The following is a 25359-nucleotide window of genomic DNA, read 5'->3' as shown; positions in this document are numbered from 1 at the left end:
TTTATTTAAAGTGTTTAATCTTCACTGATGATAATGATAAAAAACCCCTCTTAAATCCGTCTTCAGACAGTTGTTAGAAAAGCACATGTTTAGAAAGGGGCAGGGAAATTACTGTCAAGGGAAAGTAACTGATCTGTCAACAGCAGTCACTTGGTGGAAAAATTTGGAGGGCCAGATCCTCAGCTGATAGAAATTGGTGTAGCTCCATTGGAGTCAATTGATGAAGTTTTTGGGAAGCGTTTCCCCTGAACCTCTTGATACTGGTCTCTGCCCAAGCAATTTTATCTAAACTGAAATACTTTAACTCCTGGGAGTTCTTAAAATAAGCATCTCCCTCCCCTCCCCCCCCCGCAAAAACCCCACCCCAAACGAACAAATAAACCAAAACCCTTTTGATAGCTTTATAACTTTCTAGTGATTGCTGGTGCATGTTTCATGGGTGACTGCTATGGTCATGCCAATAGCTAGAAACGTCATTTTAAGATGGGCAAAAACGATGTAAAGCTTTGTCCCTAAATTTCACAAGTAATATATAATATGAAATGGAATAGTAAATTAAAGAAAACTTTTGTAAATTTCCCAGAGGCAAAGTTCCTGGAGGTATGCTTTATTTGTTTGTTTCATTTGTGAAATTACTTGTATTTGCTTAGCCCTGATGAAACAAAAATTGTCGGGTTTTTTTTAAGTGAGATGCCATGAAGGCTTTGTATTTCACTTTGCAGCTAGTGCTCGTGATAAAGATACTTACTAAATACCATGTGTTGGAAAGGATCATATTTCTGTTGGGGCTCATCAGAAAGCTGTAAAAATAACTCCTGTTTAGTGTTCAGTGTGGTGTCATAGACATGAGGGTGTCTCACTTTCCTTTGAAAGCAGAAAGATTGAAAAAAGGAAGCCGTGTAACAAATGTCATTCTGCTTTTGTTTCTTTTTTGTTTTAATTAGAATAGAAGCTGTAAATAATTATGCTAAAAAGCTCAGCCATGCAGAATAACTTCTTAAGTTAAATTGTCACTAGCTGAAAGGTTTAGGACAGCTGCTAACTGGAGATGCACTCCTAAGAAGGATTTTTAAACCAAATTTGTTTAAATTTTAGAAATGTGGATTAATTACAAGCATCATCACCAATAAAATGGAAATTAAAAATCCTTTTAGAAACACTACATGCTTGTTAGAACAAACCTGATTGCATTCCTGGTGATTTAAATCTTCTATTTATCAATAGAACAAATACAGCATAGGTAGAAACAGTGCAAACTGCCACACCAACATGTCCCAAATCTAATCTAGTGGGGCACTTCTGGGAACTAAAATACACCAAAATAACTGGTTTTAGGTTACGCTTTTTGTTGTTTTGGTGCAAGTCTTTGTGTGAATGCTCTTGTTTTGAATTAAGAATGTCTTATATCAATTTGGCTAAATTTGGTTTTCATTTAAATCAAAATAGGACAGGCTTAATGCTAAGTAAGAGTGTCCACAGGCAGACTTGCACTGAAATAGCAAAAGGCATTACACTAAAACAACATAGCTGGGTTTTAATTATGTTAGTGTGTAGACAAACCATAGGAGTGAGAGAGAGTGCATGAAGTTCAGCTTTCAGGTTCATACCATCCTTTGGCATTCTCAGAAAGGTAGTTTTTGTGATATGGACACTTGTCTGCTTGGGAACAGACATCATTAGACTCAGTTCATAAAGATCAGTGATTTTCAGCTTGTATGTCAGAGCTCTTATGGGTGGTCTGCAGAGAGCCAGCTGGTTCTCTGGTATTGGTACTCTTTGTTTCCAGCTGCTAAATTTAAAAAAAAAGACAGCTGAAATACATTAAATACTTACCTGATATTACTTTTACAAGTTAGTAATGTGTGTAGTTGCTACCGTAATATGCAATCAGAAATGGAAGGGGAGATAGTCTGTGCAATTGAAAGGGAAGTGGTCCTCAAGAAAATCTGTTAAGATTTGGTACATACTGTGAAAAACTGAGAACCCGTGATATAGTCTACTGAGCAGCAATTGGATTGTAGCAACATTTGATCTCTACCAAGCTGAGACTTGATTTGAAGCTGCCATCAAAAGCCTAAGAGGTTCTATCTCCCATTACCAATGTCCTGGCTCATCCAACTTCTCATGAACATTTTTCCAATAAGTTTAACCTGTTTTTGTTTTTTTGGGGGCGTTTTTTTGTCAGAAAATTCTGAAGTCAAGGATGGCACTCAATGGTCAGCTTCTACCCTGGTGGGAAGTACAATAGCCAAGACTGCCAAATATGACCAATTTTGCACGACATTCCCACATTTGTTTGCCCAGGCATGCATTCCCACATGTCAGCAGAATGCCCGTGTATGTGGCTGAGGTGTGGGAAGGCAGCAGACGTTTGCCAGCTGTTCTGCCTTTCTGCCACATCACATGGGGCAGGTATGGCATCTGCTGAGTGAGCAGATCCTTGAGTTTCCCTCATGCTGCCCATCAGCTCATTAAGTGATTTTCATAAAATGTCACAGGTGAAGCTGCACAGAACTTGGCAGTAATGAATAGCACAAGGTTATAGTGGAGGGCTTGATCTTATTCCTTAGTCTGTGGAGACAGTTGACATCTGAAAGGTAAGTCAGCCAAACTGATACAAAGGTATGCTCAAAGCCAGTTTGCAGCAGCTGGGAAAGCTCATAATGAATATGATACACAGCAACTTAGAACCTTTGAATCCCTTAGCTAGGGGAGCTGGAGGGAAGGGATGGGTACAACTTATTACTAGAGAGCCATAAAATTATTTTTATTTTTTTTTTTATAATTTTGCATTTTATTTTTTCTGAATTTCTTGTTATATCATTTTATCCAACACCCCCACACACACCCCCAATGGGAGGGGGCAGGTCCTGAGCGGCACTGCAGCCCAATGTGTCAGGTCACAATGACACTCGCTCAGATTTGGAGCTGCCCTCCCATCATCGTGACAGAGGGGTGGCCAGGCCAGACGTGAGCCACACTGTAATCCCATCTTTAAAAAAGGGAAGAAGGAGGATCCTGGGAACTACAGGCCAGTCAGCCTCAGCTCAGTCACTGGAAAAATCATGGAGCAGGTCCTCAAGGAATCAATTTTTCAGCACTTAGAGGAGAGAAAAGTGATCGGGAACAATCAGCATGGATTTACCAAGGGCAAGTCATGCCTGACTAACCTAACTGCCTTCTGTGATGAGATAACTGGCTCTGTGGATGAGGGGAAAGCAGTGGATGTGTTATTCCTTGCCAGTAAGTTAAAGTATGAGCTGGATGAATAGACTATAAGGTGGATAGAAAGCTGGCTAAATCGTCGGGCTCAAGGGGTAATGATCAATGGCTCCATGTCTAGTTGGCAGCCGGTATCAAGCAGAGTGCCCCAAAGCTCAGTCCTGGGGCCGGTTTTGTTCAATATCTTCATTAATGATCTGGAGGATGGCGTAGATTGCACCCTCAGCAAAGTTTGCAGATGACACTAAACTGGGAGGAGAGGTAGATATGCTGGAGGGTAGGGATAGGATACAGAGGGACGTAGACAAATGAGAGGATTGGGCCAAAAGAAATCTGATGAGGTTCAACAAGGAGAAGTGCAAAGTCATACACTTAGGATGGAAGAATCCCATGCACTGCTACAGACTAGGACCCAGTGGCTAGGCAGCAGTTCTGCAGAAAAGGGCCTAGAGTGGACAAGAAGCTGGATATGAGTCAACAGTGTGACCTTGTTGCCAAAAAGGCCAATGGCATTTTGGGCTGTAGAAGTAGGAGCATTGCCAGCAGATCAAGGGAAGTGATCATTCTCCTCTATTTGGCATTGGTGAGGCCTCATCTGGAGTACTGTGTCCACTTTTGCCCACCTGCCCCCCCAGCCCCGCCCCCCCCCCCCCACACACACACAGAAAGGATGTGTACAAATTGGAGAGAGTCCAGTGGAGGGCAACTAAAATGATTAGGGGACTGGAGCACATGACTTATGAGGAGAGGCTGAGGGAACTGGGATTGTTTAGTCTGCAGAAGAGAAGAATGAGGGGGGGATTTGATAGCTGCTTTCAACTACCTGAAAGGGGGTCCTAAAGAGAACGAATCTAGACTATTCTCGGTGGCAGATGATAGAACAAGATGTAATGGTCTCAAGTTGCAGTGGGGGATGTTTAGGTTGGATATTAGGAAAAACTTTTTCACTAGGAGAGTGGTGACGCACTGGAATGCGTTACCTAGGGAGGTGGTGGAATCTCCTTCCTTAGAGGTTTTTAAGGTCAGGCTTGACAAAGCCGTGGCTGGGCTGATGTAATTGGGCATTGGTCCTGCTTTGAGCAGGGGTTTGGACTAGATGACCTCCTGAGATTCCTTCCAACCCTGAGATTCTATGCCCAGAGCAGGGATCTAGAGGCAGGAGCTGCTGCTGCTCCAGAGTGAGTTTTTCATCATATGTTGTTTTAATCATTGTTTTTTGTTTTATTTCATGTTATTTCACATTTGCAAAAAACACAGGGCTCTGCTTGCCACTAACAACATAAAATGAGCTAAGCTATTTGGTGGATTTCAGAATAGTGTGCAACCATATGGTATGTGTTGTAATACTCATTCACACTGAAGTGAATGGCTTAATACAAAGCCACTGCCTTGGAATATCTGTGCTCTTGTGAGTTGAATCAGCACCATCAGTTTAAGGATGAGATACCTCCAGCTTTACCCCCAGATTTAGCAGGATCATTGTAGCCACAAAATCCTTGTCCAAAAATCCATTACAATGGTACTTTTAGCCTGTTTGCAGCTTGGGGGAAGATTCAGACAGGACAGTCAATGATAGCAGCGAAATACCCCATTTCCTAAATTTCCCTCCAGGATTTTTCTGCCTCCACGACCGCTGGCGGCTTAGCAAGGCCTCCCTGAGGCAGAGCTTTACTGAAGGAAATTCCAAACAATTTAAGATATCTGAGTAACAGCTCAGCTTTGTAATTTTGTCTGATCCCCAGCTCTGTCCCAGGACTGCATGGATTTTAGGGGTGATTGTCCCCTCAGCTGTGCTTCCCCTTTTGAGGTGTTTGCAGCAGCTGGTACCCCTGCAGGCTTAAGGGAGAGAGTTAGGCTGAGAGAACCCAGGGGCAAAAGGAACGGTCTGTGTCTCCTGCTTCAAGCCCTTGAGTGTCTTGTTGGAGAGCTTGGCTGACTCTGTGAGCAGAATACAGTTCCACCCCTCTGCACAGTTCAGGCAGCACTGACTCAGCTCCTCTTTCTCCCACTCTCAAACCACCCCCACCCCTGCGGAAGAAAATAAGCCAGACAGGATTGGATAAACTGACTCCTGGGCACCTGGCTTCAGTCCTGGACCCTGTGTAGTAGTCCCAGGAGCTTTCGTAGCTCTGTTCTACAGTACAAACTTTGTCGGTATAACTGTGTCACTCAGGGATGTGGAAAATCTGATCTAACCATCGGCATAAACTTTGCTATGTCAAAGGAGGGCTTCTCCCGTCAACAAAGCTACTGCCTCTTGGGGAGGTGGAGTGCCAATGGGACAAGCTCCTGTCAGCACAGGTAACGTCTTCACTAAGTGCTCAGCGGTTCTGCTGCACTACTGTAAGTGAAGAGAAGCCCTTTAGAGATGAGGCTTTCATTTCTGGATGTAGATTGCTATTTCTATTTATATTTTTATATTTCTGCCAAATGTCTTGTCCTTGGTTTCAGTACATTATTCATAAATCTTAAGAATTCTTCATGGTTTGTCTTCTGTATTAAAATTTTGTGAGATTGTAACATCCACGGTTATTTAATATCCTCCTGTTCTTTCTTACTCCACTGAATAGCATAAGCCATTTTTCAGTCCATTAACCTTACCTAGTCAAATTACTTTAGATTTGTTTTGTTCCTCTATTCTGTATTTTCTGCCGAGTTCTTTCCCACCAGACTATACAGCACCATCCTATTATTCATAGTTAGGTATGTACAGTACAAAGCAAACAATGGGTTGCATGCTGGCCATTTTGTCACATCCCACCTATTTCACCACTTCAGCCCTTTCACGCACCACAGTCTTGACATTTGTGATTCTTTAATAACCCTCTCTGGTTTGTATTCCCAAACCAATTTGAATTTGTTATAATAGTTTCCTATTATTTTTTTTAACCTTGCAAGGTCAGTCAGTTCTAAGGGCAAGTGTAAATGCTTTGTCTGAAATCCAGATGTATGTTGGTGTGTGTGTGTCCCTTACTAGATTGTACATTTAAAAAATGTTCAGTAGTCTCTTTCCATCTCAGTGATTTCATTACTGTAAAAGTTTAGCATTACTACAAAGAAACTCTTAGACTGGTCAAAGATCACTCTTTTTTGCCTAAAATATGATGTGAAAGTGACTCTTCTTCTAATTGGTGAAAAATGATGTTAATACAAATGTAATAATGCTGTTGTGACTAATGATGGAACAACCGTGGGCCAACCCAATAATATCCACAATAAAAATAAATAAAACATGATGTTTTTCAAACATAAATATTCCTAGATATGTTACCATGGATTTTTAAAATGCTGCAGTCTGTCTCTAACGGTTAAAATTGTGCTTTTAGGTCCCAAACTCCAGTTGACTTCAGTAATCAGGGTCACGCCCATACAGGGCTGCATTTTTATTTTATTTTATGATCCTTGTTTAAATACTCATATGGTTCATGAAGCCTCCAGTTATCTAGAACTAACCTAGTCCTTAATGGGCTATCACTTAAGCTTATCAGTTTCTCCTGCTGCTAGTGCAGCAACAGTCTCTGGAAGTTTGAGATATAATTCTTAAAAGAATTATTTGTCAGCTTCTGATAGCTCTAATTCCTACTCAATCTTTTGGGGAATTGCTGAAGCATTAAATTCATCGATGTCAATGACACTGGTCAACGGTATTTGTCACAAGCTTCCTTCTCCTACCTCTCAGTTACCCTGCTTTCCTTCTTGTGTGAATGTCTAGTTCTAGTATTTTAAAAATATATATTTTATCTTAAATGGTAATTTATCTTTCTTATTACTGTCTTTCCTGTTTGTCTGTGTAGCTTATCATATTCCTTTCATAAAGTTTTCAATGATCATTAGTCTTTTGAGTAAGTACTATTCGGAGTGAGTAAAGGTAGCAGAATCATAATAAGGTGTTTGGTCTTATTTTAGTATATATTTTTTAAAACTGTCAGTGAAGTTAGGGAGAAGCCATTTCACACACCTTGTGGATGATGATAGCAATGGCCTTTCTCTATTTTTGCAGTAATAAACTATTAAATACAGGGAAAAGGCTACAGTTCGACAGTTCCCAGGCTTGTATCCATATAAAATAAAAGTGTAGAAATAACTACTTGTGACTTGTGAGTTCTCAAATAGTTCCCAGCACTAACAGTATTTCAAATCTCTTTCCTCTGTGTTGTCCTAGGTTTTCTACCCCAGCAAAGATGGTACCAAGATCCCAATGTTTATTGTCCACAAGAAGGGAATTAAATTGGATGGTTCTCATCCTGCTTTCTTGTATGGTTATGGGGGTTTCAACATATCTATTACTCCAAGCTACAGGTAAGACGGACATTTTTGACAGCTACTGTTCCAGCATCTTCCTCTAAAGTATCTGGTGCTGGCCACTTTTAAAGACAGGTTTCTGGGCTAGATGAACTTTGGGTCTGATTCAGTATGGCAATTCTATGGGAGTTTTTTGTGCCTTTGTAAACAGGACCAATTGTCTCATCATCCGGGGGGAGGGGGAGAGGGAGAGAGAAATTACAGGATGTGTCCAGTCTGTGTTTTCCTTAAAAACATTTGCAGCTCTTCACTTCCTTTAAACTAATGATGTACCAGCTACTGAAAAAGCTTTTCCTAGTGCTAAGTCCATAAATGGATACACATGGTCCTAGAAGCTTGTCAGTGGGAATATTCCTTATCATTCAAAAAATAAAAGATGATCACTGTAACATAATAAAAGTACAAACTAGCTTTTAATAAAATATGGCAATATGTGTAGGAAGGCAAGAACTGCCAGCACAAGCTACTGGTACAAATTTTCCTTCACGGATACTGTCTATAGCTTCCTTAAACAATTCTGGTACACTATTTTTAACTGAGACGTTAGCTAATTTCTGGAATCTTTAAAAATATGCAGGAAATGCTGTTCACTTGAATCTGTTATAAATGAATTAATATTGATATAATAAAGAAAATATCAGCCTAGCATGAACTGTCTTATTTTAAAAAAGAGAGAGAGCAAGAGGCCCAGCTAGGAACCCAATATTATTAAGCATACCTCACAATATTCAATATGTTTGTTTTTGTCACACCCTTATGAGACAGGGAAGTGCTATTATTCCCATTTTGCAGAGGGAGACAGGTGACTTGCTTGAGATCACACAGAAAGTCTATGGCAGAGCAGGGAGTCAAATCCCAATTCTCCTGATTGCCTGGCTAGCACCCTAACCATTGGTGTATGGATTCACTTCCTGAGTGGTTTTCTCATTGCACTCAGTGGGATTGCTTATGGGTTTAAAATAAATTGTGTTTAAGTAATTTGCTGAACTGGGCCCTTAGAACGTATCTTTCCTGCTCGGTAAAATATCAACATGTGGAGAACAGAGAATAAACATGTAGGAGGGTTTCTTTTCATGCAAATCAATGCATCAGAGATCAAAAGTGGTAAGTTTAAAACAGGACTTCCAATCTATTCTATAGTTCATGAGCCACAAACAGCAGCCTACTTGACCCATTAATAATCTTGTAAAAGGGAAGCAATGTTTATTTCACCAGCAAGTGAACTCTTATTGTAAGCTTGCCAAGATATGACACTGGGATTATTTTACAGCTTTCAGTACAAAGCAAAGCCTGCTAGACACAATTTCATAGAAAAAATAAATAAATTGCAAGTACAGGATAAAGGAAGATTCTTCGGACAGTAGGTTTGCATCTTGTCACAAAAATAATCTATTATTAAACTGTCCTGTTAAATTTACATGCAATATTAAGAGCTACAGCAATTTGCTGCCTGCTATAATTCTTGCATTAAAGTTTGCAAATCTCATGAAATCCTTTGCAGACCTCATCCTTAATATATTGTCAGATAGCATTTACAGTTTTCTGGTCCTTCATATCAAATACATTGTGTAATAATGGACCGTACTCTTATGATGTATCATGAGATTATCTGAATGCTCTTTTCAGCTGTCTTCCAGAAGCTACATTTTTAATTTCCGGTGGTTTGTATAAAACAGAATTACATACACTAAATAGTTTTTTAAAATATTTATGTAAAGAAGGTTCAACCAGTGATTTATTAGTTTCTAGTAGGATGTGATGTGATGTGCTGTATATATTGGGGAAGAGAGGTGGAGTGGGGGAGATAAAAACCAAATGCTGGATATATTTAACTTAGAGTCTCACAGTGTACAGTACACATGCCTGCCTAATGCTCTAGGCATTTTTGACAATGTTTTAAGAATACACTAATTAAAGAGACCCACCAATTCCCCCAGATCAAATAAAATACCCAGTAACAATGCTAATATAATAGAAATTAATTAACCCACACACAGTCCCACACTAGAACCTTACATCACTACTACCAGCCCTTCCCAATATCTAGCTCCTCATGGGGAAAGGAGGAAAGGAGTGACCTTATAAAGTGCACCCTGGAAACTAAAAAAAATCTGGTTGTTACGGAGTTGGGGAGGAAGTGAGTTCCAAAGGTCATGGAGAATGCCAGCCATTCACTTTGTCATACTGAATGAGGAGATTCACCTTAGGTGCCTCTGCTGACCACAACTGTGACTACATGTCACAGAGAAAACAGTTTTAGGTTCCAGGCCACTTACAGATTTTATATATGGAGAGAGTTATTGATAAATGATGGAAATAAATAGGTCATTGTGTTAGGTGAGTATCACCCTGCAAATATATCCTTCCTCCTCCACTAAAAACATATCACTGACTTCAGCTTGTGATGCAGAGTATGTGTTTCCTATAGAGTAAATTGATAAACATATCATAATGATTTTAATTATTCACAGAGAATCCGATTCACAAGACCTCACAAGATTATTTATTATTTACATTGTGGTGGTGCTTAAGAACATCAATCAAGGACCAGAGGCCTGTTATAGTAGGGGTTGTCCAGACAATAACAAAGGAGAGTTTACAGTCTGTATGTCAGGACATGACAGGTGGATGAGACACACAAACAGGCTGGGTTGAGAGAGTGAAATTACACTACAACGATTTAACAGTAAAACAAAACTCGGCTCCTTTGCACAAAATATGTTGGAGATTGTAGTACTACATAGCCCTTGCCTAAGGTATATACAGAAATAAAACTAAATTTAATGAAAAATTCATCATAGTTTTCTACTTTTTTTATTATTATTATTTCTGGTCTCCACTGAATAACGGTCCTTTTGTCTAAAACAGAAGGGGTATTTTTGTGAAGATAAATACTCCAGATTTTTGTTTGATCTCAGTGCTCCTGCAACGTATCACAAATCCAAGTTATTCCAGTTTCTTCTTTTCTTCCTGGGGACTCTGTTTTTTCCATTACCCTTTGTTCAGTTAAGTAAGATGTCACCCAGCTAGTGTTTTGTATTACTGCCTCTTAAGCCTGAGGAGCTAGCCTTGTAGGTTTGTTTCTTTTTGAATGAGAAATTATAATGAGATTCAGAAATATTCTTGATGCAGTCTTGTTAGTTAATAAAAAATGTACATGAATATCCTTTTTCCTGACCGCAGTAGAAACAAACGTTAGCAGGTCACTCCAGCAAACTATGCCCAAGAATCTCTGTCTCTGTGCTACCCTTCAGTCACACACTCACAACTCTTGCAGGCTTGCTCCCTTCAACACACAGTTTCCACTCGGTCTCTCCTAGCCCCGTTGCATTTTCAACCAGGAAAACCCTTATTAAGCTAACCTGGTCGAGCGATGCCCTGGCTATTTGGCCTGGTGCTTTGGGCAGTAGCTACATTGTGTACGTTGGCATTGTATTTTGTTATTAGCAATCTTTTTTAAATGTATCCTACCCAAAAAGGGAACTGCATCTGTTACTATGGTAACTGCTCACTCTATGCTGTTGTAGTTTCCTTAAAATGTAAAGAGTTTAGGTCAGTAGATCCAGAAATAAATACAAATAAGTAATAGCAGACCAAAGTCATTAACCCAGTTAGAGTAGTACTTTATTTTTGGATATAAGCATGCATTTTTTATTTCTCTCTCTCTCTCTGGACTGAGCAGTTGGATTTAGAACCAACTCTAGTAGAATACATGCTGTAGCATTGTCATCAATTATACAGCCTTCATAGTCTGTATAGCAACACCACAGTTAAAAGGTGTGGTAAAATTGGTGGCATTCAGTGTGGGCTTGGCAAAGCTTCTGTGAAAATATTATTGAAAACCCACCAGTAATACCTCAGATTCTGCACACCATCCTGAAGAGGTGCCATGTTTTACCCTGTTGCTCTGTATGTGCCTTTGTAGGTACAGTAGAACCAGTTTCTAGTGTATACTGAAACGTTGATTGTGAAGTAAGCCATAAATCTAAATTGGTGTTCCTGTTACAGGGCCAAATTCTGCCAGGCCCTTAAGCAAGAGCATAGTGTGGAGGAAGGGCATAAAGACTCCTTTCAGAGCACACATAAGGGTCAGGCAAAATAGCAGCCACTGTGTTCTGAGAAGCACAGGAGCTGCTCCTGCCCTACTATCTCTACAGCGCACAGCCCCCCAAAGGAAGTAGGGAGAAGGCAAGTCCATGGCTTTTTCTTCCTGTCTCCCAACACAATGGCCCGCTGCACAGGAGAGAGAGTAAGTTGCATCCCTCAAAAGAATATCATCTCAGACATGCAGAGTCTGTGCATCCAAGAGTTCTTGGAAACATTTTGCCTCCCTGGAGCAGAATTCCTTACAGTCTCCCTCCTATACGCTGTGGCTAAAGGCACAGTCTTTCCCCTAATAAATATCCACTTACAGTGAAGTTGTTCTATGCACATGTGGTAAAATGTTCAAAATTTCTAAGCAACTTAGGAGCCTATGTATCACTGAAAGTGAATAGGACCTAAGCCTTTGTATACCAAGGGCAATTGACAGAAAAGCTAATGCTGAATAACTTAGATGCTTTTTGAAAATTTGAATCACAATAACTGCTCTGTTAAAGTTCCAGTGTTTGTATACTTTTGTCATGGGATGAATTCTCAGTTTGGATTTGAGTTGTACAGAAAAAGGCATTGATAGTGAAGTATTCAGAAATTGCTTGGGGGAGGCGGGGGAGAGGGTGGTGTTTGTTTTGGTTTGAGTTTTTTAAATAGCTGTGAATAACATATATTGAGTTAGTGATCCCATGCTCAATCAGCTGTATCCTGTGATAGGCTGCTTTTGAATGCTAAGTGACCAATCAAGCAGGTTTGGACATAAAGACATCCCTTTTGATTTTGTTTGGGATACAAGGACTGAGAAGAAATACAATAAAATCTAGGAGTTCTTCTTTCTGTGACTATAATCCACCAAAAATTGATTAAAAGAAAAGGAGTACTTGTGGCACCTTAGAGACTAACCAATTTATTTGAGCATGAGCTTTCGTGAGCTACAGCTCACTTCATCGGATCCGATGAAGTGAGCTGTAGCTCACGAAAGCTCTTGCTCAAATAAATTGGTTAGTCTCCAAGGTGCCACAAGTACTCCTTTTCTTTTTGCGAATACAGACTAACACGGCTGTTACTCTGAAACCAAAAATTGATTGTGGTTTTTCAATCTCTTGGATCAGTCCAGTGTCAGGCTATTCCACATGAACTATCTCAACCTCTAGAAATTAGTCACTCTACAGTTTGGCAAAACAGTGCACTGTGACCCTGTACACAGTATATGTCTAGAATATAAATCTAGTCTCTGACCAGGACATCAGAGACCTAAGCCTTGAAAATTGATTTGCAACAAAAAAGAGAATTCACATTGCCCTAGGTGAGCTGATGGGTGTAGATAACAAGCCTATTGTAGAGGATTTATCCTTTGGGTGGATGATGAAACTACAGGAGCCTCTTCTCAATTCCCCTTCTACAAGGTACCCCCCCCCCAAAGTTTACCCCTGTACGTACTGTGCAAGAGAAGTCACCAGCAGGTGTTAATTGTTTTTAGAGCTGTGAAAATACTGCTTCTCTTTGTAACTACAGACTTATGGACACACTGTAACATTATAGTCTTTTCTGTAATTAACAAAGTAACTTGGTAGGTGAGTTCACAAGAATAATTGTGCTTCTTTAGGAAGCATTTGACAGCAAATGCATGGGAAATGACTTTTCAGAAATATTTTTGAATGAGTCTCATAAGTGGCATCAGGACTTAAAGACATAAAGACCCAATTCTTTCTTATGTGAGCTGTTAAGACTGATTCATGTAGGTATGGACTTGCCTAGGGGGGGAAATCTGGTTGGGGTTAATTCCCATGTTTTACTATTCTCCTTGGTGTACTCCTGGTTTGCCACCTAGAGCTCTGGCTACATTAAGCTTTTGCCTCAATTGATGGGAGGCCTGCTTCCTTTTTGATTGTCAAATATGATTGAAGTGACTTTTAATTCAAACTCTTTTTAAAATATATTAATGACACTAATATCTTAGTAATTTAATATTGAGATATTTTTATATTATATTAGCTTTCATCCAACCTCAGAAAATACCAGCGAGGTCAGCTACTGAAATTTAGATTTTAATGTTCTTTTGTTTACTTACATTGTTCAGTATAAAATAGTTTTGTGTTGTCAAGAACTCAAATGTATAACCACTGGTACAAACATTTGATGTAAGAACATGATCTCTTCTGCAAATACAGCCTTGTAAGTGTCAGAGGCGAGCAATATTAAATACAAATTTAACGCCTATTCAGATATCTACAATTCCTAAACAAAGCCAGACCAAATGGTGGCCTTCACTTTTAGCCTTTAACATCTTTGCTCTTGTTCTTTGGTTAACAAATAGGTTGCTTTTCTGAAGTAACAGATGGCTCTAGACACAGTGGAGGAAGAGTTTAGAGAGTCTATATGGGGGGCATAAGTGCTGCAGAGCCTAGCTCCCCAAACTGAAGAGTTGGGAGACTGTCAAGGAACAGAGGCATCGCCAGTGGATCTGTGGTTACATAGATCTGCTGGCCGCTGCCCTTGAGGAGGGCTATAGGAGGAAGATTGGAGTAGCTTTGCTTTCTTTACGTAGACTTACAGTAGTATCCCCATGGAACACTACTGAGACAAGTCTGGCTACTCGGGCTTGGCACAGAGGGAGGATTTAACCCTTTATGTTGTCACATACGTTATGCCAGACTCTCTCCTGCATCTAACATACACACAGCATTGCGGGGAGAGGGGGGAGAAGAGAGAGACATTGGGGGGCAGGAAATCAAAAGTAATCTACTAGCTTTCTGTTTTTCTCCTTCAGTGTATCAAGACTTATTTTTGTGAGGCATCTGGGTGGTGTTCTAGCTGTGGCTAACATCAGAGGAGGTGGTGAATATGGAGAGACCTGGCACAAAGGTAAAGGTTCTGAGTACAAGAACAAATGGTGGTTTTAGCAGTGATACTGACAAAGCCCGTGTCTACATTGCACAGTTAACCCACATTATTGGCACCTGGGTTTAGCCTCACCTGGGTATGTGTCCCCCTATAGCAAAGCCATTCTTGTGTCACTGTGTCCTCAAAGTTTGTGCACCTGCCCACGTTGGGGGCATATCCTTTGGTTCTTTGTGCAAGGACGCTCTAGGATTCTTTTCTAGTCAGTTGTGTCAAGTTGTGGGAGAACTCGCCTGCCCTTCAGGGGAGAATGTGGGAAGGCACTTGAGTGATAAGCCTGTCCTCAGTACAAAGTGAGCAGCTTGGAGATCCCATGTTCTAACCCACATCTCCAGCTGGATAAGCTAGCATGGGCTTAAAGCACCTCCAGACCTAGGTCACAGGCTTTTCTGTATGGATGGGAGCAAGCTTGAGGCTAAAACTCTGATAAGAGCCCAGATTAACTGTGCATAGTCAACATACCCAAAAATTGTCTGCCTTTCTTCTCTCATCTTTTGTTTACCCAGATAGTTATGAAAGTCAGAATTTATTTATTTATTACACCTGTAGCTCCCTCATGTTATTTGATCTTAGCAGTTAGATTGTTTTGCTTGTTGCATCCCACTTAAAAATATTATTTTACAACATAGTGTAAAAATTTTATTTTACAACAAATATTGTGTAAGTTTTCTAAGAAAATTATTAGCATTTTAACAAAACAAGATCAACTTTCTGGATTCAATGCAATATTTATAAATACTACTATTTATCTCGAATCTGCTTTCCAAATGTATCTGTCTGCATACTATTTCTATTGTTAACCTACGGTAAAGTGATTTTGCTCAGTATTGCTCTTTCATCTCTTTCTGCTGTAACACCTGTCCAGGACATTTCCTTGTAATTGACTTAAAGATGTAACGGTTTCATAAAAAGAAATAGCATATGCTCAGGCATGCATAATGTCACTGCTAAAGACAAAGTATCCTTCCGTAATTTGGATTTGGCCATCGGTTTTTAATGAGATTTTATCTTGCTATGAAAATGCTTCTTTAGTCTCCCTATTTCCTGTTTAGTTTAATTTCAGCTCAAGTCTGTTATCTCAATTAGGTATATATCTGTTCTTTGTTAATTTCAGAGACAGCTAATACAGATGTCTTTTTGCATAACTTTAACTTCATGGATAGGATCCTGATCTTAGACCAGACCAGAATTGTTCAGTTTTCTGAGTAAAGCACAGGATGTCTCTTCACTTCTATTTCTCCTCCACCATTGCAGTTTGGGGGATTAGTTAATATAAAAATATCCAACATTCCCAGGTCACCTCTTGTGTGGTCTTTGTGTTGGATGAATTATGTATTCTGCATTTTTAAGAAGTTTTACATTTTAAGAAGTTATACATTTCTGCAAAGGGATCTGAACAGGTGTAAAGTCTGCCCACAAGAATCCCTTTACAAGATTGGAACATAGCCTTTGCTATAAGGGTATTAGTACTTAATTCTCAATTCCCACCTAAGTACAATTCCTAATTAGTATTTAATTACCAAAGACAGAACCGTCCAGGTTAGATAGGGGTGGTATGCATTTACAAAGCTTTATGCCATCTTTGATCAGGAGCCATTTATAGTCTCTCATCAAATGAACTTCTTAAATGGGGAAATGTAAATTGGTGTTTTGGTCAGTTTTGAATCCTTCTGTGAATATCATAGCTTGGCAATTAATTATCTTTATTTTATATAAAAAGGTTGCAGGGCAAGACTGCCTCCCATATGGGTTTTGACATTAGAATTAGAATATCTCTTGCATACAAAATTCTTTCTTCCCCAGTTTTTTAAAAATTGTACATTTATTTCCCCTTACATGAGCCTTGTTAAAATTTTGTCTAAAAAGACTATAGTAGCTTCACTATAATAGATTAATAAGACAACAGTAGCTTTTCAAAATTTGAGCTATCTTAATGAAATGCCAATTTAAGATCTGGCTCTGAAGTCACATTTCTATCATAGTTGTATATCATCAGATTTGAAAACAAATAATAATAATAAAACCCTGTAAATTACCAGTTATGTATCTGATGTCCAGCAAACATTAGTGTTAGCTTATTTTTTACAGCAGTAAGTTTGAAGTTTTATCTTCTTAAAAGGTCATAAGTGAGCTTAATTCTGTTAAAGTTCCATTAAGACATACCTCAAGTGGAACTATGTGTGGTCATTTTGTGTAAAATTGGCAGTGCAAAGCTTTTAGCTGGAATCTCGCTGGTAAAGAGCATCACCTGTTCGATCCTCAGCATAGATATGTATTATTCAAGATTTTTGAGACCATTAGAGTTATTGGCAGAACCATCTTATAATTTCTGTGTTGGAAGAGTTTTTCGTTTTCATTTGTCTTTCTCAGCTGCATCAATTATTAAAATGTTCATGAAGCTGAAATTCATCCTACGCATTTCTGCATACACCTCTTTCTGAATAGGTGCTGTCAAATGCATTTTATAGAACTAACTGTTTTTTGTTTTCCTTGTGTGGTAGGTGGTATTTTAGCGAACAAACAAAATTGCTTTGTTGACTTCCAGTGTGCAGCGGAATATCTTATCAAAGAGGGATATACATCTCCAAAGAAGCTGACTACTAATGGAGGTTCAAATGGAGGTCTCTTAGTGGGTAAGAACTATTTGTATATTTACTGTTATGTGGATGTTAGTACGTGGATCGTTTTTCATAAGCTAAGCAGAGGGAAAAATTTATAAGAGCCCCTGGATATAAAAATTGGTGGCATGTCACTGTGTTAATACAGATAAAGTAATTAAATTCCACTTCAGTCTCTGGTGGCATGGGACATTGGCATTCTGTAGCCTTTGGAAAATGCCCACCATTAAAGCCACACAGGCAATTGCTACGCATAGTCAAATGCATGTTCTTCATGTTTGTTGGAACCTGCCCTGCGCAGAATGTGCGACACAAACTGAGCACAAACTGGTGGAGAAACAGGGGGAGATGTTCACAAACAAATATTCTTTTTATTTTTTTAAGTCCAATTGTTAATGACATTTTTCATTAAAAATAAATTTATGAAACTTCATCCAGATTCGCTAACAGGTCTCCATGGTAGTAGCCACAGACGGGTTAGTTGACCATTGGATCTGCATAGTTTACCCCAAATCCTCATAGTTAGCCAAGCCCCTAAACCAGGGGTGGGCAAACTTTTTAGCCTGAGGGCCACATCGGGTTTCTGAAATTATATGGAGGGCTGGTTAGGTAAGGCTGTGCCTCCCCAAACAGCCAGGCGTGACCCAGCCCCCGCCCCCTATGTGGCCCCCGTCCCCCCGCTTCTCGCCCCCTGACCGTCCCATCCCCCCCCCCGACTCCTGCCCCATCCAACCCCCCTGTTCCATGTCCCTTGACCACCCACGGACCCCCCCGCCACCCGATCCAACCCGTCCTCTCAATCCTGACTGCCCCCCCGGGACCCCTGCCCCCATACAACCCCCCTGTTCCCCAACCCCTATCCATACCCCTGGCCCCTGACCACCACCCTGAACTCCTTGCCCTGTATCCAACCTCTTCCCCCCCCCCTCCACCCGCTCCCTTACCACTCTGCCTGGAGCACTGGTGGCTGGCGGTGCTGGAGCTGAGCCGCCCAGAGCACCAGGACAGGCAGCCGTGCCACCCAGCTGGAGCCAGCCATGCCACCGTGCAGCACAGATCACCGGGTCAGGCCGTGGCTCTGCAGCTGCACTGCCCCAGGAGCTCGCAGCCCCACCGCCCAGAGCATTGCACCGGCGGCGCAGTGAGCTCAGGCTGCAGGGGAGGGACTGGGGGCTAGCCTCCCGGGCCAGGAGCTCAGGGGCTGGGCAGGAGGGTCCCGCAGGCCGTATTTGCCCACCTCTGCCCTAAACCCAAGTCTGTGGAGAGAATGGCTTCAAAGTTTCATACTCCGCCTTTCTGTGGTCTGTTATACACACACACAAAAATCATGGCAATTCTGCTGCATTTATGGCCTTTGTGCACAGATGAGTAACTGCAACATTTGGCCCTGTATTCATTGTAATCAGTTGATGAAAAGATGATCACAAGAAACAAATACCTCTGACAATAATACATAAAAGAAAAATTAAGTCTAAATAATGGAAAAATTTTGATTCTCAGAAACAATATAAATCTAACACACCGTTTATAAGTACACCTTATTAATGTGTAATTCTCTAACTCATCTTTACTCAGAACAATTTAATCTTAAATATAGAAAGTCCATCTCCAAAGAAAAATTTCTCACATTCTAAGAAAATTTTTAAGAGCTGCCAACTTTGTCACTAAATAAATCCTTACTCTCTCGTGTGCTCTCATCCTAGGTAGCAGAGGGAACAAAGGGGAAAGGTTTTTTACCCCCACCCTAAATGGGGATACAATGACAAAGGAATAGCGGGATGGGGATGGGGGTAACTTTGAGAGGACCATGTTGCAGTTTGACAGCCTAAGGCTACTGAAATAAAAACACCCAAGGATTTAGAGAAAAAAATGTTTTATAGAATTAATGTTTTGGTTTCAGCATCAGTAAAATTAGACTTTTACTTTCAACTTACTTTCTTTTTGCTAGAAGATATTGTGTATTGCAAATGAGAGCATAAATAGAAAGATAAAGAGCTATTGGGCATTGATCTCTCTGCGTTCAAGCACAAAAAAGTCCATTTTACAGGTGCATTGAGCACCTAATTGAAAGCTCAGTTAAACATTGAACTGGCCATCCACCTTTTCTGATTTTTATTTGAATTTGGTGGTTTAACTGCTTATGAAAATATTACTTTGTTTTATGCCTGACTGAACTTTAATGAGCATTTTAAAGCTCTGTTTTGAATATAGTTTAAGGCCTGTAATTAGAGTTCTCCAGTTTGATTTCTTTGATGCACAAGGAACAAGAAGGGTTTTTCCTCTCCTTCAGCAGAATCCAACTGCTATGTTTTCATTGCTCCTTTATTTTGAAATTCTTACCTGTGCTCTTTCTTCAAAGCAGAATGGGGTTTTTTCTCTCTTGTTACCCAAGGAATTTCAAAATAGCTATTCATGTCCTTGTACAACAGCTATCATTTGCTACTAATAGCTCAGACGCAAGGGCCCAATGCCATATTTCTTCAGTTTGCATTCATTGAAGAAAAGATTGTTGGCATTCCTCCAGAATACTGTGTTCCCTTTTAGTCTTAATTACTAAGAGGTGACTCTGAATAGGCTAAAGCCATAGTTTCTGGCTCATTCAACTGCAAAACAAGATTTCCTTGTCCTGCACGATGGAATGATAGTGCGAGGCAAAGGTTTAGTTAGCAGCACAGCTGTGGGCTAAAAAGGCCTCTTCACACAAAGAGGATCCCTGTACTGTACTATTTGACCTCTTGTACTAGCTTTAATAAACAGTTACAGGATTTTGTGGTCTTTGGCTTCTGTATCTGAGATTCAGGAATTCGTTAGCGAAAAACTCTAAGATTCTGTGGAGAGGGAAAAGCCTGTAGAGAAAGCTCTAATGTCAGAAACCAGAGTGCTTTAGTTCTAGTGATTAATCATATGCACTCCTTAAAGTGGGGCAGCCATTATTCTTTAAAAATGCCCTATAGTAATAGGAAGATTGGTTCCATTTTGTTTCCTTATGCTTCCATTCTATAAAAAAATGAGGTCCTCCCTCTGCGATTACAACTGAGGCCAGGTCTGGACTATGGGGACAATTACATCATAGCTACAGTGCCAACATAACCCTGTCATGTAAGTGCAGCCTAAAGTAAGGGAAGGGTTTTTCCCACTCCTGTGGGAATGCCACCTCCCCAAGTGACAGTAGCTAGGTCAATAGAAGCATTTTTCCATCCCCCTAGCTGCATCTCCATGAGGGGCTAGGTCAGCATAGCTACAGTGGTCAGGGATGTGGATTTTTCACACACCTGAGCATGAAAGCTATGTCAACCTAAATTGTAAGCGTTGACCAGGCTTAAGTCAGAAATGATTATTTATCAGAGTTCTTTGGCTTGCATATAGCTGAAAAATGAAGGAACTACTACGTTCATTTAGCAATAAAAGAGCTTTATGGTTCCATTTCACCCATGGAGAGCAATAAATACAGATTTGTGCTTCGTCCGTTTCTTTTTCCTGACAGTGATATCAGAATGTTGGCGAGTGCCAAGCTGTAATTCAACAAACCAATATTCAACAAACCACAACCTCCCTGTGGAGTTTGTGGAATCTCCATCACTGGGGATTTTTAAGAGCAGGTTGGAGAAAACCTGTCAGAGATGGTCTAGATAATCCTTAGTCCTGCCTTGAGTGCAGGAGACTGGACTAGATGACCTCTCGAGGTCCCTTCCATTTCTATGATTCTCTGAATATCTTTACTTATGTTCCTGATAACACTATTGATTGTTAAAAGTGAATTTCTTGTTTGAATCCAGTGTGTTTGTCAGTCGTGACACTCTTGGGCTGGAATTTACGAAGGAGCAGCAAAAGTCAGGTGCCAAACTCTATTGCAGTGGTATGTGGGCACCTAACTCCCTTAGACTGTTTTAAAAATACTGTTCTTTGTTTACACTGCTCATTTGCCTCTGCTTGGACAATGAGAATTAGTGAAGTGACTTACAGGCTTGTTAAATCAGTTTCCCTTTGACTTTATTTGCACCTAAACCAAAGCCCATTGAAGCTATTGGGAGTCTTCCCTTTGACTTCAATAGGTGTTGTCAGGCATTTTTAGTCAGTGTTTGTGTTTCAAGCACTGCATGGGGCTATTTATTTTTTAAAACAATTGTTTTAACTGGATTTTTTCCAAAATGTGTAAAATTGCCATCCTTAAGTTTTACAAAAGCTAACATTACAAAATTTAATGTTGAGCCAAATTTATGTTGACTGTACCTTTTATTACTGCCCTTGATTTTTCCTTTAAACTTCAGTGTTAATAGAATTGTCTTGCTGTTTTTAAGCTGCTTGTGCTAATCAACGCCCTGACCTGTTTGGTTGTGTGATTGCTCAAGTTGGAGTAATGGACATGCTTAAATTCCACAAATACACCATTGGTCATGCCTGGACAACTGATTATGGCTGCTCTGACTATAAAGAACAATTTAAATGGCTGTTGAAGTAAGTGCCTTTTGGTGTTTTTAATGAACCGACTGGTGTGAATGTTATATTATGCTGTAGCTGACTGGTAATTACTGAGTCAAGTCTCACTGCTTTAAATGGCAGTCATCAATAACTAAGTATTGTACAAATTATTTTCACCCTCACCCATGTGAACTAAGTAATGGTATGGATCAAAATGACTCCATTAAATGAAAAAGACAAAGTAGGTGAGGTAATACATTTTATTGGCCAACTTCTGTTGGTGGAGGGAGAATCTTTCAAGTTTCACAGAGTTCTCCTTCAGATCTGGGGAAGGTATCCAAAGTGTCCAAACTAAATACAAGGTGGAACAGACTGTTAAGCATAAGGGGTTCACACATACTGTTAGAGATCACTTAAAATGAAATAGGCAGTTCACACTTAGTTGTAGGACCGCAGAGGGTTAGTAAGCAGTAGGGTGTGTAACAAAGTGTGGTAACGAGCTGTAAAACCATTTTGTCTTTTAAGTCCATGATTTTTAGTGTCCAGCAAAGTTATGAATTTGAAGGTATGTCCACAGGATTTGAACTCACACTGAAACCTACCCACCCACCCCCTTCTGCCTGTGTACAAATTGCACTAACCCAGGCCTTGAACCTAGGGTCCCCGGACTACATGGGGTGGAGAGTCTGAGTGTAAGTCAAACTGAGACCAGAAGTTCAAACTCTGCTGCTTTCCAATGTAGATATAGCCCCACTGGATTTGTGTTCTGAGAGTCTGCCAGAAGTATACCACAATCCCACAGGCTGACTTTCTGTGTCCTCTGGACAATCAAGTTTTCCCACACTGCACCACGAACAAAAGGCTAGAGCCAGCCACATTTTGGGAGAGCACTAGAAAGTCTGGGATATGGATGGTTGGACTTGGGCCCACATACTGCAGTGTAGACACTACAGCCCCTGGTTGGGACCCAGGGTTCAACAGTTTCTAACCTGGTATTTCAAATGAGTATAGATGCTCAAGCCCTAGGTTAACAAACCCAGGTCTGCTATCTAAAGTTCTACGAACCCTGGGCTTATATTGCATTGTAGACTTACCCTAAGAATATGTCCACACAGGGATAAAAGCCCTATGGCTTGGCCATGGCTGGCCTGGGTCAGCTGGCTCGGGCTCAGGCTGCAGGGCTAAAAATCTCTGTGTAGATGTTCTGGCTTGGGCTGGAGCCTGAACTCTGGGACCCGCCACCCTCTCAGGATCCTAGAGCTTGGGTTTCTGCCCAAGCCCAAATGTCTACACGGCAGTTTTTCAACTCCGGAGCCCATGCACTGTGAGCCCAAGTGGGCTGACCCATGCTAGCCGTGGGTTTTTTATTCTCATCTAGGGGCATACCCTAAGTTCCCATGTTTGACTTTTTGAGGGTGTTCTGCAGATTTCTGTTGAGGACGGGGACTTAGAGGTCTGATATGGAATGATCGCTTTGTGAAAAGTGTTCACCCATGAGTGACAGGATGTTTTTGTCTTTTTTTCTGTGTGAGTTCATTCCAGAGCTTAGCGATCGTCTGGTTTTACCCACATAGTTGTTGTTTATGCTTTTCGTGCACTGGATGAGGTACACCACATATTGTGATAGGCGTGTGTATGACCCAGGGATCTTGAAAGGTGTGTTGTGGGGGATGTTGATCATCATAGCAGTGGAGTATGTCTGTAGGTTTTGTATCTGTTGTTCTGGCAGGGTCCGGTGCCGCTTTGAGTGGCTGTGTCCTGGTCTTTGGGGAGCTGTGTCCTGGTCTGATGATGAGCTGGGTGAGGTTAGGGTGTTGTTTGAAGATCAGAAGAGGGGATTTGGGAAAGACTTCTTTCAGTATTTGGTCCCCATCAAATGTGGGTTGTAATTGTTTGATGTAACCCCATATGGGTTCTAGTGTAGGGTGGTAGGTGACAGATAGGGGTGTGTGCAATCAGTGGGACGGGGGGGGGGGTTTCTATATTGAAGCAGGTTCTCCTGGGGTATTTGGGTGGCCCGTTCCCTGACATGATCTACTTCTCTGGTGGAGTGTCCTTTATTTAGTGAAGGTGATGTTAAGGTATGTAGCCTGGACTTTCTCTTCAGAGCAAATTCTGGTATCTGAGTGCCTGGCTGTAGATAACAGCTTTCTTGGTGTGTCCAGGGTGGTTGCTAGATCTGTGGAGATCTGTGTGGGGATCCATGAGTTTCTTGCATATAATCATCTGTATATAATCCATTGCTGAAACCGATAGTGGTGTCCAGGAAGTTGATAAACACAGTGGACACTGAAAGTTCAAAATTAACTTTTAAGTCACTTTTATAAATAGTAGATTTGTACCTTTCTACTTTTTGGAAAAATTCTGTAAAGCCAATGGGCCATATTTTCAAAAGTTACATACCATGCAAGATTGGCTTTTTAAGTAATGACTACATTTTCCGGTAGGCTGTCAGAACAGAGCACTCAGCCCCACAGCTAAACAAATAGTGTTTTTAATTATATGGGAGAGCGGATTGCTTTTCTAAGTTATATTTTGAATGTAGATAGGGTTTATTTGTATAAATTGATTGGGAGTGGGGCACAAAAGGAAATTAATTCAGGTTTAACTTCTTGCTCAGAAGCCTAAAAAGATTCGTATTTTCACAGATTTTTTTTTTTTAATGTGCTGCAAATTGATAATGGATAATAAAGAGCCTGTTAAATATGTAACCTCATTTAAAAAGTACTTCTGTAACACTTGCTCTACTAATGCTGAATTTTCATTTCTTTAACAGTGAAGACTAAGAATGAGGATTTCTCACAAGTATTAAACTACTATGTAAGATTTAATACTAAATCTAGATATTAGATACTAAAATAATAGCCCCATTAGATGTAGTGTCTAGATACTAAAATAATAGCCCCATTAGATGTAACTGAATAGATAATCTAACTCTCATTTGTGAGCTAAAGCATTTATTTAAAATATCATAGAGTTCAAAAGAAAATTAATGCAAAATGAAAATACCTTATGATCTATTAGGCCTATTGTAAATCATTTGCCTCTTGATTGCCATTTTATCAAGACAGTATAAACTTTCATATGGTGATATTGATTGCAAGGTATTTTTACAGCATTACAGTGCACAATAAAATTTGTTAATTGTGTCAAGTTCATATTTTGAATTTTGTCAGAGGATTTTTCCCACAAAATGCATCTACTGTAGATACGATACAAACATTTGTGTGTAATAAAACTTGTTTATATATGAATGAATTCAGATACAATGAAATTTGGAACATAGAGAATGAAAAGGAGAATCTTAAATTTGCTCTGTGTGTGGGGGGAAAATACACATAGTAAGAAGGTTCCTGTATAGTCTGTTGTATATATGTCCATTGTAGGCCTCTCAAAATCAAAACAGGTGTTGTTTTAGAAACCGTTTTATCTGATGTTAATGTGAAAAGTTAGTCTTTTTTTAGACTGACAAACTAGTGTAAGCTACTGTACCATCGTATTATATCCAGAGCAATGAGTGGTTCCCTTTGTCTAATCAGCTAACAATGTTAGGAACCATTAGGAAAGGGATAGTTAATAAGACATAAAATATCGTAATGCCACTATATAAATCCCTGATATGTGCACACCTTGAATACAGAATGCAGTTCTGGTTGCCTTGTCTCAAAAAAGATATATTTGAATTGAGAAGGGCAACAAAAATTATTACGGGTATGGAACAGCTTTCCTATGAGGAGAAATTAAAAAGACTGGGACTGTTCAGTTTGGAAAAGAGATGACTGAGAGGAGAGATGATAGAGGTCTA

General features: G+C 40.2%; 1 protein-coding gene across 4 annotated transcripts in view; it reads left to right on the top strand.

Annotated features, from left to right (window-relative positions):
* Window positions 1-25359, top strand: part of PREP (prolyl endopeptidase) — a 177206-nt gene that overhangs the window by 145283 nt on the left and 6564 nt on the right. The window contains exons 11-15 of one of the 4 annotated variants that reach the window (XM_073336889.2): window positions 7385-7521; window positions 14366-14481; window positions 17019-17150; window positions 21434-21590; window positions 24331-24374. In XM_073336889.2, the coding sequence (XP_073192990.1) occupies window positions 7385-7521; window positions 14366-14481; window positions 17019-17150; window positions 21434-21590; window positions 24331-24340 (552 nt within the window). In that variant the 3' untranslated portion in view covers window positions 24341-24374. The remainder of the gene's footprint in view (window positions 1-7384; window positions 7522-14365; window positions 14482-17018; window positions 17151-21433; window positions 21591-24330; window positions 24375-25359) is intronic. The other 3 variants (XM_073336887.2, XM_073336888.2, XM_073336890.2) reach the window with 3 other exon arrangements.

Source organism: Lepidochelys kempii, chromosome 3 (genome assembly GCF_965140285.1).
Source record: "Lepidochelys kempii isolate rLepKem1 chromosome 3, rLepKem1.hap1, whole genome shotgun sequence".
NCBI lineage: Eukaryota > Metazoa > Chordata > Testudines > Cheloniidae > Lepidochelys > Lepidochelys kempii.
This window is presented reverse-complemented; position numbering and strand designations above follow the sequence as displayed.